General features: G+C 42.7%; 1 protein-coding gene across 1 annotated transcript in view; it reads left to right on the top strand.

Annotated features, from left to right (window-relative positions):
• Positions 1-13303, top strand: part of POLN (DNA polymerase nu) — a 157144-nt gene that overhangs the window by 8839 nt on the left and 135002 nt on the right. The window contains 2 exon segments of the mRNA XM_039468501.2: positions 6418-6494; positions 9558-10058. Coding sequence (XP_039324435.2) covers positions 6418-6494; positions 9558-10058 — 578 coding nt within the window.

Here is a 13303-nt window from a genome sequence, read left to right as displayed (position 1 = left end):
TGGGCTGGGTCTGAGGGTGCTGGATCAAGGCAGGTGGAACTAAGTTTGGATAAGGGAGAGTTTATTGATGTGGGATCACTTCAGAGACACTAGATTTGACCATCCAGTGAAGATTCCAAGAGATGGTGCTAACATACCACCAGGATGGCTCTTAGTTCCTTGTAGGAAAGAGTTCACACTAAGTGAAGTAGAAATGTTAGAACTGCCAAGGCAGACAGCAAAAGAAGGCATAGAAAGCTAGGAGAGGTGACAGTGCTAGAATGGCCATATTGTGGAGGGCTGGGAAACTCAGCGGGTAACAGTGTTCTGCAGAAGGCCACTCTGGGTGCTGTATTTACCAAAGCAATCATGAGAGTGCTGACGAGGGAGTGGGCAGCATCAGCTTCACTGACGGTCTCAGTGGCGTCCTCTGTTGACCAGGGCTGCTGATAACAGGGAGGGAGATAGACGTAGAGGCCAGGTGGTGGTGCCTGTCAGAAGCAGAGTAGGCACAGTTCTCATAAAGTGACTTGAGACCTGGAACTGACTGACTGAAGGAGAGCCCAGGTCCACAGGAAGAAGGACTGTGCAACACCATGGCAAGTGTATATGGCAGTTTTTCCTCCTGTCTTTCCCCCAGGGGAACCTGTGGCCATTTACTCTGGGAACTTATACATGGGGGGAGGGGAAATACTGAAACATTCATATGATGTTGATAACCTGGAGACCTAAAGTATCATCATGGTTCCTCTGTTGGAGGCTTGAGGAATCAAGCAATACATGGAACCTTGACCCAGATTACATCATAATGGGAGGGCTCACTCCAAAGCCATTTTCCAAGTCCCCAAATGTTATTTGAAATGAACAGACTATTAGAAGAACCCTCAGATACTGGTTTCTTGGCCTGAGGATGAGAGCTCCCAGAGTGAGTAAGCTAAAGTGGGTAACGCTGAAACTGCCTTCCCAGCAAAGACAGTGAGTTAATACAGCAATATAGCAACCTAGGAGAAATGGCAGAAGTTAGTGCCATCTTTAAACACTTAACAGGATTCAGGGCACAGGGTGGTCCCTGTCATATATTCACTTAATTAGGTGCCTACAGAAGTCAGATCCTACAGAATAACAATTGACACCACAAATAGTTATGACCAAGTTATAGTCCTAATGACAGCTGCTGGGCTGGATATGGCATATGCAGTTAACAAACAAGGCCTCAGGTATATGAAATGCAGTTATCAATTTGGTGAACATATTCTTTGCCATCCCTGCAGAAATATTCACTCTGAATGGATAATATAAATTCGTACCTTGCCCCAGGGCTATGTTATCCAGCCACCCACTGTTTTGGTGACATCATGCCAATCAGGCAGCATAAGCAAGAAATGGCAAGTTTGTTAGATGTCTTGCTGACCAACACATGGGAGATAAACTCACAGATATTCTGGGGCCCGGGCCGGGCGCGGTGGCTCAAGCCTGTAATCCCAGCACTTTGGGAGGCCGAGGCGGGTGGATCACGAGGTTGAGAGATCGAGACCATCCTGGTCAACATGGTGAAACCCCGTCTCCACTAAAAATACAAAAAACTAGCTGGGCGTGGTGACGCGTGCCTGTAATCCCAGCGACTTAGGAGGCTGAGACAGGAGAATTGCCTGAGCCCAGGAGGCGGAGGTTGCGGTGAGCCGAGATCGCGCCATTGCACTCCAGCCTGGGTAACAAGAGCGAAACTCCGTCTCAAAAAAAAAAAAGATATTCTGGGGCCCACCACAACCATGAAGTTTTTGGAAGTTCGGTGGTCTGGGGGTAGTACGTAGGATGTCCCCTTGCAAGTAAAGGACAAGTTAGTGCCTTTTTTTTTTTTTTTTTTTTTTAGAGACTGTCTCACTATACTGTCCAGGCTAGCCTCAAGTTCTTGGGGGCAAAGTGATCTGCTTCAATCTCCTGAGTAGCTGGAGCTACAAGTGCACACTTGGCTAAATTACTGCATTTTTAAGAATGAAGCCTTAAGAATGAAGATGCCAACTGACCAAATCATCCTGCAACATGGTTAATCACATTAGCCATTAAGAATGAAGCATGATACCTGATAGGCATCTCTGGGTTTGGGGAGTGGAGGCAGCATGTTCCACATTTGGGAATACTGACTGCATAGGAAAGCATCCTGTAAGAGGCCTAGGCTGTGAAGCAAGTGGCCCAGGTACTTAGACTTCCAGCCCAACAGACCTTGTGATATTAGAGGCATCTGTAGTGGGAAAAGATGCAATGTGAAGCTCAAGGCAAACTCCTAGAACTCTGGACCATGGCAATGCCATCTGCAGAAAAGAGATAAATAAGCAAAACTGTCATGCTATTGGTCCCTGTAGAGATGGAGCATGAGGCCATGGTGACATCAAGTGACCATGAGCCAGAACTGCCAGCATGAGCTGGTTCTGTCAGACCCACCAAGAGGTGAGTGTGCAGCTGTTCGTTGCAAGTTGGAAGTGGCACATTTAGTATTACCTACAAACAGGCACAAACAACCAAGCTTCTTGTGTGGCCCACACCCCGTGACATCATTGGTGCTGGCACTGGTACTTCTAAAGGGGCCGCCTGAAGACCAGCTGATGGAGGCAGGAAGTTCGAGCTTGGTTCATGGTGAGTAGGCTCTGAACAGCCTGATTTAGGCAGCCCTAGAAGACAGTGCTCAGGGGAAACCCAATAGGTAGAACTTTGGGTGGTACCCTTGACTACCTACTTCATGTGGAAAGAGTAGTGGCCCCAGTGTTAACACATTTGGAACTCTTGGGCAATGGTTAGTGGCTTGACAGGTTGCTCAGGTACCTGGAATAAGAAAGATGGGAAGATGAGGGACTTCTTGGAGTAAGGCATGTGGAGGGATCTGTGGGAGCATGAAGTACCTCCCACCCAAGAACATTCACCATGAGGACATGCCAAACCACACTAATGGGACGACTTGGCCAATTGACATCTACTAGCCTCTGCCATCTCCTGTGCCCGTCCTGGCACACTGGGCTCTCTCATGGAGTAACCATGGGGTGGGTAGAGGCTGTGCATGGCCCATAGCATGGTGCTCCCCCTTACCAGAGCTCACCTAGCTATTTCTCCACCGAACATCCCATCTTCCAACAACAGAGACCAAACACTGAGTCCCCAGTTGCACCTTCCTTGGAGGGAAACAGTCATTTGACAACACTGAACCCCTTGTGCCCTAGAAGGTACAGTGATTCATCTTGGCTTGAACCAACACGTGTTACAGGCATGGGTGTGCCTTTCCCATTCTCATGGATTCAGTCACTCCATCAATCAAGTTTCACAGAGCGTTTCATCCACCGGATTCCGCACATGGCCAAGGAACTGCACCAGTGGCCACATGGGAGGGGGAGCCACTGGCTGCCTCACAGCTGCACACCAAGAAGCTGCCAACCTGATGGAACAGCAGGATGGTCTGTGGAAGGCCCAGCTCACCTCATGTGCAGCCTGGAGGTGACACCTGTGATGAAGCAGTCATCTCCAGGGTGCAGTCTGCACTGCAGATCACTGACCATTATGTGGTGCAGTGTCCTCGGTTTGTGTAATAAATGGGTCTGGGAACAAAAATGTGAAAGTCGTCACTCCCATTTACCCACTTAGAAATCTGTATTTCTACCCCACACGCCTCTGGGTTCTTAAGGTTTAAAGGTCTTGACTCTCAAAGGGAAAAGCTTTCCAGCAGGGGCACAGGAAGAATGCCACTTAATTTCCAGCTGTGGCTGCTGCCTGGTCATTTCGAGCTCCTTGTGCCAAGAAACTGGCTGGCAAGGAATCTAACTTCCATCTTCTAGGGTGACTGACCATGGGCACCAGGAGGAGGTAGAGCTGTTACTACGTAACTGGGGGCAGGGGAAGCACCCAGGTAATGTGATTGGCCACCTCATGGTCCCCTGCCCACATTTGATGGCAAATGCAGGGGCTATGGCCAGAGAATGGCGTGGTGGCCAGGGGTTTACTTCTCAGGGATGAGAGTTTGGGTTATCTGATCAGGGAAGCTAAGCTACATAAAGCAGTAGAGGAGACAGGCAAGGGTGAGGAGACCCTAGCATGGGCAGTAGAGGAAGGAGATAAATGAAATTTGCAACCTCAAGGCCAGCTGCAGCAACAAGATGTAGTTTATCCCAGTACCTTTTATAAATTTCCCCAGGAAAAGGCCCACCAGAATCCTGCCAGACTGCCCCCAGAATGTCTCTGAAGCAAGTGGCCATGAGCAGCACAGTGTGGACTGTAGTAAGCACTGTGGCACCCATATTCCCCCTTTTACTGAAGCGCTGTCCCTGCTCCTGGGACAGCCCCACCCCTTGATTGCCTAGCTGCAAAGAACTTTGTCCAAGGGCCCACCACTTCCCCAGGAATGACTGGTCCAGGGACTAGTTTGTGCTGGGGTATAAAAACCCAGCTCCCTTGCCCCATTGGGAGACACCTCTGCAGGACCATGCTCTGCCCAGGGCAGGCCTTTGAGTGACTACATTCTAGCCATTGTCATCCTTGGTTGGGTTCTGCCTCCTTCTCTCTCCAGTCACCTTTTCAAATGCAAGCCTTCATCACAGAAGTGGTCTCCCAGGGGACCCAACCTGTGCCAGTGTATGTGCCCAACATCTTTATGTGCATAAATGGGGAGATTTGGTCATTATTTCTTAAAATGAGGTCATCGTCTTCAGGTAACCTATAATTGGGAGTCATTTGTACCCCCAGCAATCTATGTTTTAACAAGGTCATTCTTTTCAGTGGATAGCATGTAATTTATTTCTCAGTTTTCTTCTGATTGGTATCTATTTTCAGTCCTTTGTCATAATGGGCAATACTACCGTAAACGTTTTGATTTAAACCTGTTTACTGTTGGATACATTTCTGTGAAACAGCTAAGAGTGAGATTGTTTGGTTAGAGATTATTTGGTTAAGGTGATTGATATTACTTTCAATCTGTTTTTGTTGAAGCGAGAGCACTCTCTCTCTCATATATATATATATGACTGAGATACATATATAAATGTATAACAGCACACATATCCTAAGTTAAGTGTTTAGATCAAAATTTCACAAACCTACACCCAGTTCAGGAAACATCGCTAGCATCCCCAGAGGCCTATCTTGAGCTCCCTGTGAGTCACTTTCTCCTCCTGACTCCCAAGAGTGATGTATGTATTGTTAAATTTAATAAATCTTGACAGTTTGCCTTCTAGAAAGATTCTATCTACATTTTTACCAGCAATGCATGAGACTACCTCTTCCCCTCTGTTTCCAGTTATAGTTAATTTGCATTTCCCTGAATATTGTATTTGTTTCCTGTTTGGGTAGTGTATTGCCTCTTCCTGTCCTTTGCTTATTTTTCTGTTGAGTTGTTCGTCTTACCTTGTAAATGTATAAGAACTTGTTGCATAATATAGCCATTAACCCTTTGTCACTTTGGTTCCAAAGAGTTTTCCCAACGCATTTCTTTTCTTTTTGATGTGGTGCTAGTTGTACCAGCCCTATTAATTAATATGTCCTTTTCTATTGAATTGAAATACTATCTTTGTTATATGTAAAGTCTTGGGATCAGTCTCTAGGTTGTCTGTTCTGTTCTAGAGGTCTTTTCTCTCTCTTTTTTTTAAAACTTACATTTCTTATCTTTTTTTACTTTGAAATTGTTTCATTAATTTAAAATATCCCTGTAGGGTCTCCAATTGGAATTGTCTTAAATTTGGAAGAATTGAACATTTTGTGATATATATCCTAATGCTATGTCTTCTGATTTTACAGACCTTGTTTTATGCCATTTAATAAAATTTTACATTTTCATCTTTAAAGGCCTTGTATCTTTTCTGTTACATTTATCCTAAGTGTAACGTGTTTATATTGTAAGTGAAATATTTTCCCCTATTTGCATTTCTAGGCTGTTATTGTTCCTGCAGGGGAAATGTATGTCACAGTGGTTAAGAGTACAGACTCCCAAATCATACTGCCTGGGGTTGAATCCTGGTTCTATCACTTACTGTTCAGCCCAGGCTTATTAAAATTAAAACAAAATATAAGTTAGAAATTTATATTAATGATGTTTTACTGAACCTTTAATTGTTCCACTTCGGTATTCAGTCTAAGAATCTCCTTAAACCTTTAATACTTTTAAGGTTTCTATAAATGTTGACCTTAGGTTTTTAGAGTTATGTATTCAAATGCAAATGCCAAATAATGATTTTTAATAAACATTTTATGATTATATAGATCTGCAATTAACTTGAAGGTACTTTACATAAATATTGCAGTGGTACTAAGCATTTTAGTTGTGAATTTTATTACATTGTTTTAAGTAAGTTAATAGTGAGTAAATAAGCATGATTATAGAGGAGATTTCAGTGTTTAGGTAACTGTATGACCCTGATTTTAATGTTTCTTTAATGCCCCATGTTTGTTTTTTGTTGTTTTTAAAAGCTATGGAAGTGATAAACAAGTCCAGTGTTAAGTATTCAGTACAACTTCAAGATGGGAAGAATCAATCAGAAAAAAAGGTAAATCATTGCAAATATGAGTAATTTTAAACCTTATTTGTTCAACAGGCACTTGTTAAGTGTCCTACGATGTACTAGGCACTGCAGATACAACAGTTAAAAAAGAGGAGTTCTTGCTCTCCAGGAGCTTATAGTTTAATTTGGATGCAGGGAAGGGCAAGACAGTGAAATAGGATAGACATCTACGATACAAAGTAAGTGCCGTTAGAAAAGTAAGTTTAGAGTGCTCTGGGGACAATTGGAGGAACATCTAACTCAGTTTTTGTGCTATTTAATTTTACTCTTCTGGGTGTTGAGGAGGAGAATCAGGGATGTCTTTCTGAAGTGTGAAAATTATATCTGAATTGAGATCTATTGGATGATTAGGAGTTGGTCAACCTAGGCTGGATGTGTCCCAGCACGTTGGGAGGCTGAGGTGGGTGGATCACTTGAGGCCAGGAATTTGAGACCAGCTTGGGCAGCATAAGGAGATCCTGTCTCTACAAATAATACCCCCCCCCCCAAAAAAAAATTAACTGGGCATGTTGGCATGCTCCTGTAGTTCCAGCTACTCAAGAGGCTAAGGCTGGAGGATCACTTCAGCCAAGGAGTTTGAGTCTGCAGTGAGCTGTGATTGCACCACAGCACTCCAGCCTGAGCAACAGAGCAAGACTATGTCTCTAAAAAAAGTAGATTCCCACCTTTAAGGGAGCAGGTGCAGGACATTGAGAAAATTTTCAGATAAGGGGAAGAAAGCTTGGAACTTTGGGGTAGTAGAAATGATAGAAGTTCCGAAAGGCAGGAATATAACATTCGCAATGGGTGTTATGTGGTATGTGCTAGAGAGGAGATAGAAGAGGTCATATCACCAAAGGCCTTGTGTATGAAAGTGGTGGAGGCAACATAGTGATTAAGAAAGTGAACTTTGGAGTACACTGTCTGTGTTCAAGTCCCAACCTAACTAAATTTAAACCTAAACTCCCTGTAATAAAGTGAGATACTAGTACCTGTCTCGGGTTGATGGGACAATTATTTGCCCCTGGGTTCATAGGATGATTATCTGCCCTTGGAGTAGAGGGAGGAGGCATCTTCTACAGAGAAGGGACTCTTCTCTTCTTCTCTCTGTAAGTGAATGGAAATTGTATCTCTCAGCAGTGAACAAAATGTGTTCCTTGGATCCCGAAGGCAGGGGTCTGCAAACTTTTTGCTCCCTTTCTCTCAAAAGAATTTTGTGGGTCTTTTTTGTTATTGTTGTTCTTTTGTATGTTTGAGACAGGCCCTCACTGTTTCACCCAGGCTGGAGTGCAGTGGTGTGATCACAGCTCACTGCAATCTTTACCTCCTGGACTCAAGTGATCCTCCCACCTCAGCCTCCTGAGTAGCTGAGACTACAGGCACACAGGATCATGCCCAGCTAATTTTTGTATTTTTGGTAGAGACTAGGGTTTCACCATGTTGTCCAGGCTGGTCTCAAACTCCTGGGCTCAAGCGATCCTGCCGCCTTGGCCTCCCAAAGTGCTGAGATTACAGGCATGAGCCCCCACACCTGGCCTTCTTGAACTATATATATATTGCCTGACATATTTTAAAGTTGAAATTTAAAATCTTTGTCACAAGTTTAAAAAATTGCAAAGTGGTGGGGCATGGTGGCTCATGCCTGTAATCCCAGCACTTTGGGAGGCCGAGGCAGGTGGATCACGAGGTCAAGAGATTGAGACCATCCTGGCCAACATGGTGAAACTCCATCTTTACTAAATAATACAAAAATTAGCTGGGCATGGTGGCATGTGCCTGTATGTAGTCCCAGCTACTTGAGAGGCTGAGGCAGGAGAATTGCTTGAATCCAGGAGGTGGAGGTTGCAGTGAGCTGAGATCGTGCCACTGTACTCCAGCCTGGCGCCTGGGGACAGAGTGAGACTGTCTGAAAAAAAAATTGCAAAGTACATGATTTCTGCTATATTGTTAGTATTGACATTTTTACTGTTACATTACCATTTAAAATATATTCATGGAAATTACTGCACTTTGACAACTCGATATCCACAGTCATCGCTTTTATTATTATTATTGTATATTTTTGAGACAGTCTCACTCTGTCACCCCGGCTGGAACGTAGTGGCATGATCTTGGCTCACTGCAACCTCCACCTCCCATGTTCCAGCGATTCTCCTGCCTCAGTCTCCCGAGCAGCGGACTGCAGGCGCACACCACCACACCCGACTAATTTTTGTATTTTTAGTAGAGATGGGGTTTCACCATGTTGGCCAGGCTGATCTTGAACTCTTGACCTCGTAATCCGCCAGCCTCGGCCTCCTAAAGTGCTGGGATTACAGGCGTGAGCTATTGCACCCGGTCCCAAAAAAATTTTTAGTAGATAGATTAACATATTATTGAATAGTTTTGGTGATTTCATTTTCTCTATAAATGGCCTTTATTTGGAAGTTGTAAATTATTAATCTTCTCTTTTATGCACATATGTAACATACTTCTATCCATGACATCTCTCGTTACATGCATGATTCCTAGAACAGGGGCTGGTTGGAGGCTTTTGAGCGTTTTTTTTTTTTTTTTTTTTTTTTTTTTGAGATGGAGTTTCGCTCTTGTAGCCCAACCTGGAATGCAATGGTGTGATGTTGGCTTACTGCAGCCTCTGCCTCCCAGATTCAAGAGATTTTCTTGCCTCAGCCTCCTGAGTAGCTGGGGTTACAGATGCCTGTCACCACACCTGGCTAATTTTTGTATTTTTAGTAGAGACAGGTTTCACTATGTTGGCCAGGCTTGTCTCAAACTCCTGACCTCAGGTGATTCACCCACCTCAGCCTCTCAAAGTGCTGGGATTACAGGCATAAGCCACCATGCCTGGCCAGCTTTTGAGCTCTTGATTCAGATATGCATGCCTACCTTTGTTGAGAAAAATCACTGCTCTAGAAGACATTATATGGTTTCCTTAGAAGATCTGATCATAGATAATATGAAGATCTTGTATCCATATTACCTTAGACAAGTTTTACCAAAAATTAGTTTGGTTTATAGCTCTGTCCTATGAATCCATATTCTAATGAAATATTTTCCATTTTTCTGTAGAATCTTAAATCTTTAGCAAGTCAGACATCAAGAGGTTCCACCGAGCTCTCTCCTCAGGCCTTCAGTGTCAGCCTCACAGATCAGCTGTCAATCGACCAAAAACAGAAGAGCATCAGCTCATTGACTCTTTCCAGTTGTTTAATTCCACAGTATAATCAAGAGGATTCAGTTGTACAGAAAAAGGAACATAAAATAATGTATTTTCTAACAGAGAATATAAATAATGAAAATAAAGGAAGCATTACTTTTAAAAGAAAACATATTACATCTAATAATTCATCAGAGCAAATAAGTAAACAAATGGCATTGGAAGAAGATACTGATGAGGCTGAAGCCTACCTGAATTCTGGGAACTCAGGAACATTAAAAAAACATTTTTGTGATATTAGGTATTTGGATGACTGGGCAAAAAGCCAGCTGATGGAAATGCTCAGACAGGCAGCAGCCCTGGTGGTGACTCTAATGTATACTGACGGTTCCACCCAGTTAAGAGCCGACCAGGTTAGTACACAGTGATGGCTTTTGTTTGTTGTCTTGACACCATAAAAGAAGCCCATTTTCTTAGTGTCTGATTTTGATAGGAGAGCTAAAAACAAAATGTTAAGGCTTTCCCTCCCCTCCGGTGTAAGTGGTTGACAATGTATACTCCCATCAGTTTTTTAGGAATCTGCAAAGCTGTTTTCCAGAGTGGGTGTACCATTTTACCTTCCACCAGCAGCATACTAGGGCTTCAAATTCTTCACCTCCTTCTCAACACTTGTCTGTTTTTTGGTTTTAGTCATTCTAGTGATTCGGATGTGGTATTTCATGATGGTTTTACATTGTATTTCTCTATTATCTAGTAACATTGAGCATCTTTTCATGTGCTTATTGGCCATTCATATATCTTCTTTGATGAAATGTCTGTTCAGATTTTTTGCCTATTTTAAAGTTGGGTTATTTGTGTTTTATTCTGGATCTGTAAGCATTCTTTATTCTGATACAAGTCTCTTATAATATGTATCATTTATACTTCTCCCAATCTGTGTCTTATTTTTTCAAAAATTTCTTTAGGGTGGTGGCTTACACCTGTAATCTCAGCACTTTGGGAGGCTAAGGCGGGCAGATCACCTGATGTCAGGAGTTCAAGACCAGCCTGACTAACATGGATAAACCCCATCTTACTAAAAACATGCAAAAAATTAGCTGGGCGTGGTGGCACATGCCTGTAATCCCAGCTACTCGGGAGGCAAGAGAATCGCTTGAACCCAGGAGGCGGAGCTTACAGTGAGCTGAGATTGTGCCATTGCACTCCAGACCGAGCAACAAAAACAAAGCTCCATCTCAAAAAAAAAAAAAAAAATTTCTTGAGGGTGTCTTTCAAAGCACAAACATTTTTTGATTTGATGATCTCTATTGATTTTTTAAAATTTGTTCTTCCTTTCTCTCCTCCCTTCCTTTTCTTCCTTTTCTTTCTTTTTCTTTCCCTCCCTTCCTTTCTGCTTTTCTTTTCTTTCTTCCCTTTCTTTTGTTTCTTTCCAGACAAGCTCTGGCTCTGTTGCCCAGTACAATGGCATGATCTCAGTTCACTGCAACCTCCACCTCCCAGGCTCAAGCCATCCTCTCACCTCAGCCCCTAGAATAGCTGGGACTAAAGGTGCTCGCCATGATACTTAGCTAATTTTTGTACTTTTTGTAGAGATGGGGTTTCCCCATGTTGCCCAGGCTGGTCTTGAACTCATGAGCTCCAACAGTCTGCCTGCCTTGGCCTCCCAAAGTGCTGGGATTACAGGTGTGAGCCACTGTGCCCAGCCTTATTCTTTTGTTATTGTGTATAAGAATGCTTTGCTTGTCCCAGGTTATGAAAATTTATTCCTGTTTTATTCTAAGAGGTTTTTTTTTTTTTTTTTTTTTTTTTTTCCTTGAGGTGGAGTTTCACTCTTGTTGCCCAAGCTGGAGTGCAATGGCACGATCTTGGCTCACTGCAACCTCCACCTCTTGGGTTCCAGCAATTCTCCTGCCTCAGCCTCCTGAGTAGCTGGGATTACAGGTGCCCACCAATACTCCTGACTTATTTTTAGTAGAGTCAGGATTTTACCATGTTGACCAGGCTGGTCTCGAACTCCTGATCTCAGGTAATCCACCTGCCTCGGCCTCCCAAAGTGCTGGGATTACAGGCATGAGCCACCGCTGCCTGGCCTATTCTAAGAGTTTTATAGTTTTAGTTCTTACATTTAGATCTGTGATCTATTTAGAGTTTTTTTGTGTATGGGATGAGATAAGGCACAGATTCAACCTTTGCATGTGGCTCTTCAGTTTTCCCTGTACCATTTGTTGAAAAGACTCTCCATTGAATTTTCTTGACACTTTCATTGAAAATCAATTGACTATAAATCTAAGGGTTTATTTTTGGACATTCTTTTCATTAGCATTTGTGTCTAACCTTATGCCACTACCACCCTATCTTGCTTATTAGGGCTTTTTAAAATTATTTTTAAAGTTTTTTTTTATTTCCATAGGTTGTTGGGGAACAGGTAGTGTTTGGTTACATGAGTAAGTTCTTGAGTGGTGATTTGTGACCACTTGGCGCACCCACCCAAGCAGGATACACTGCACACAGTTTGCAGTCTTTTATCCCTCCCCCCCTTCCCACCCTTTCCTCCTGACTCCCCGAAGTCCGCGGTGTCATTCTTACGCCTTTGCATCCTCATAGCTTTGCTTCCATTTATGCGTGAGAACATATATTGTTGGTTTTCCATTCCTGAGTTACTTCACTTAGAATAATAGATTCCAGTCTCATCCAGGTCACAGCGAATGGCATTCATTTATTCCTTTTTATGGCTGAGTGGTATTCCATCGTATGTATATACCACAGTTTCTTTATCCACTCCTTGATTGATAGGCATATGGGTTGGTTCCACGTTTTTGCCATTGTGAATTGTGCCACTATAACCATGAGTGTGCAAGTAACTTTTTTGTATAGTGACTTGTTTTCCTCTGGGCAGATACCCAGTAGTGGGATTGCCAGATTAAATGGTAGTTCTATTTTTAGTTCTTTAAGGAATTTCCACACTGTTTACCATAGTGGTTGTACTAGTTTACATTACCATCAGTAGTATAGAAATGTTCCCTGTTCACTGCATCCATGCTAATATCTATTATTTTTTGACGCTGATTATGGCCATTCTTTCAGGAGTAAGGTGGTATCGCATTGTGGTTTTGATTTGTATTTCCCTGATCATTAGTCATGTTGAGCATTTTTTCATGTCTGTTGGCTATCTGTATATCTTCTTTTGAGAATTATCTATTCGTGTCCTTAGCCCACTTTTTGATGGGATTGTTTGTTTTTTTTCTTGCTACTTTGTTTGAGTTCGTTGTAGATTCTGGATATTAGTCCTTTGTCAGATATATGGGTTTTGAAAATTTTCTCCCGTTCTGTGAGTTGTCTGTTTATTCTGCTGACTCTTCCTTTTGCCATGCAAAAGCTCTTTAGTTTAATTAAGTCCCAGCTATTTATCTTTGTTTTTATTGCATTTGCTTTTGGGTTCTTGGTCATGAAATCCTTGCCTAAGCCAGTGTCTAGAAGGATTTTTCCTAAGTTATCTTCTAGAATTTTTATAGTTTCAGGTCTTAGATGTAAGGATTTAAGTCCTTGATCCATCTTGAACTGATTGTACCTGTCAGAAATTTCAACAAATTATTCAGCATCATTTGTTGAATAGGGTGTCTTTTTTCCACTTACATTTTTGTTTGCTTTGTCAAAGATC

This window comes from Saimiri boliviensis, chromosome 3, assembly GCF_048565385.1.
Source record: "Saimiri boliviensis isolate mSaiBol1 chromosome 3, mSaiBol1.pri, whole genome shotgun sequence".
Classification (NCBI taxonomy): domain Eukaryota; kingdom Metazoa; phylum Chordata; class Mammalia; order Primates; family Cebidae; genus Saimiri; species Saimiri boliviensis.
The sequence above is the reverse complement of the archived record's forward strand: the minus strand, read 5'-3'. Positions and strand labels throughout refer to the sequence as shown.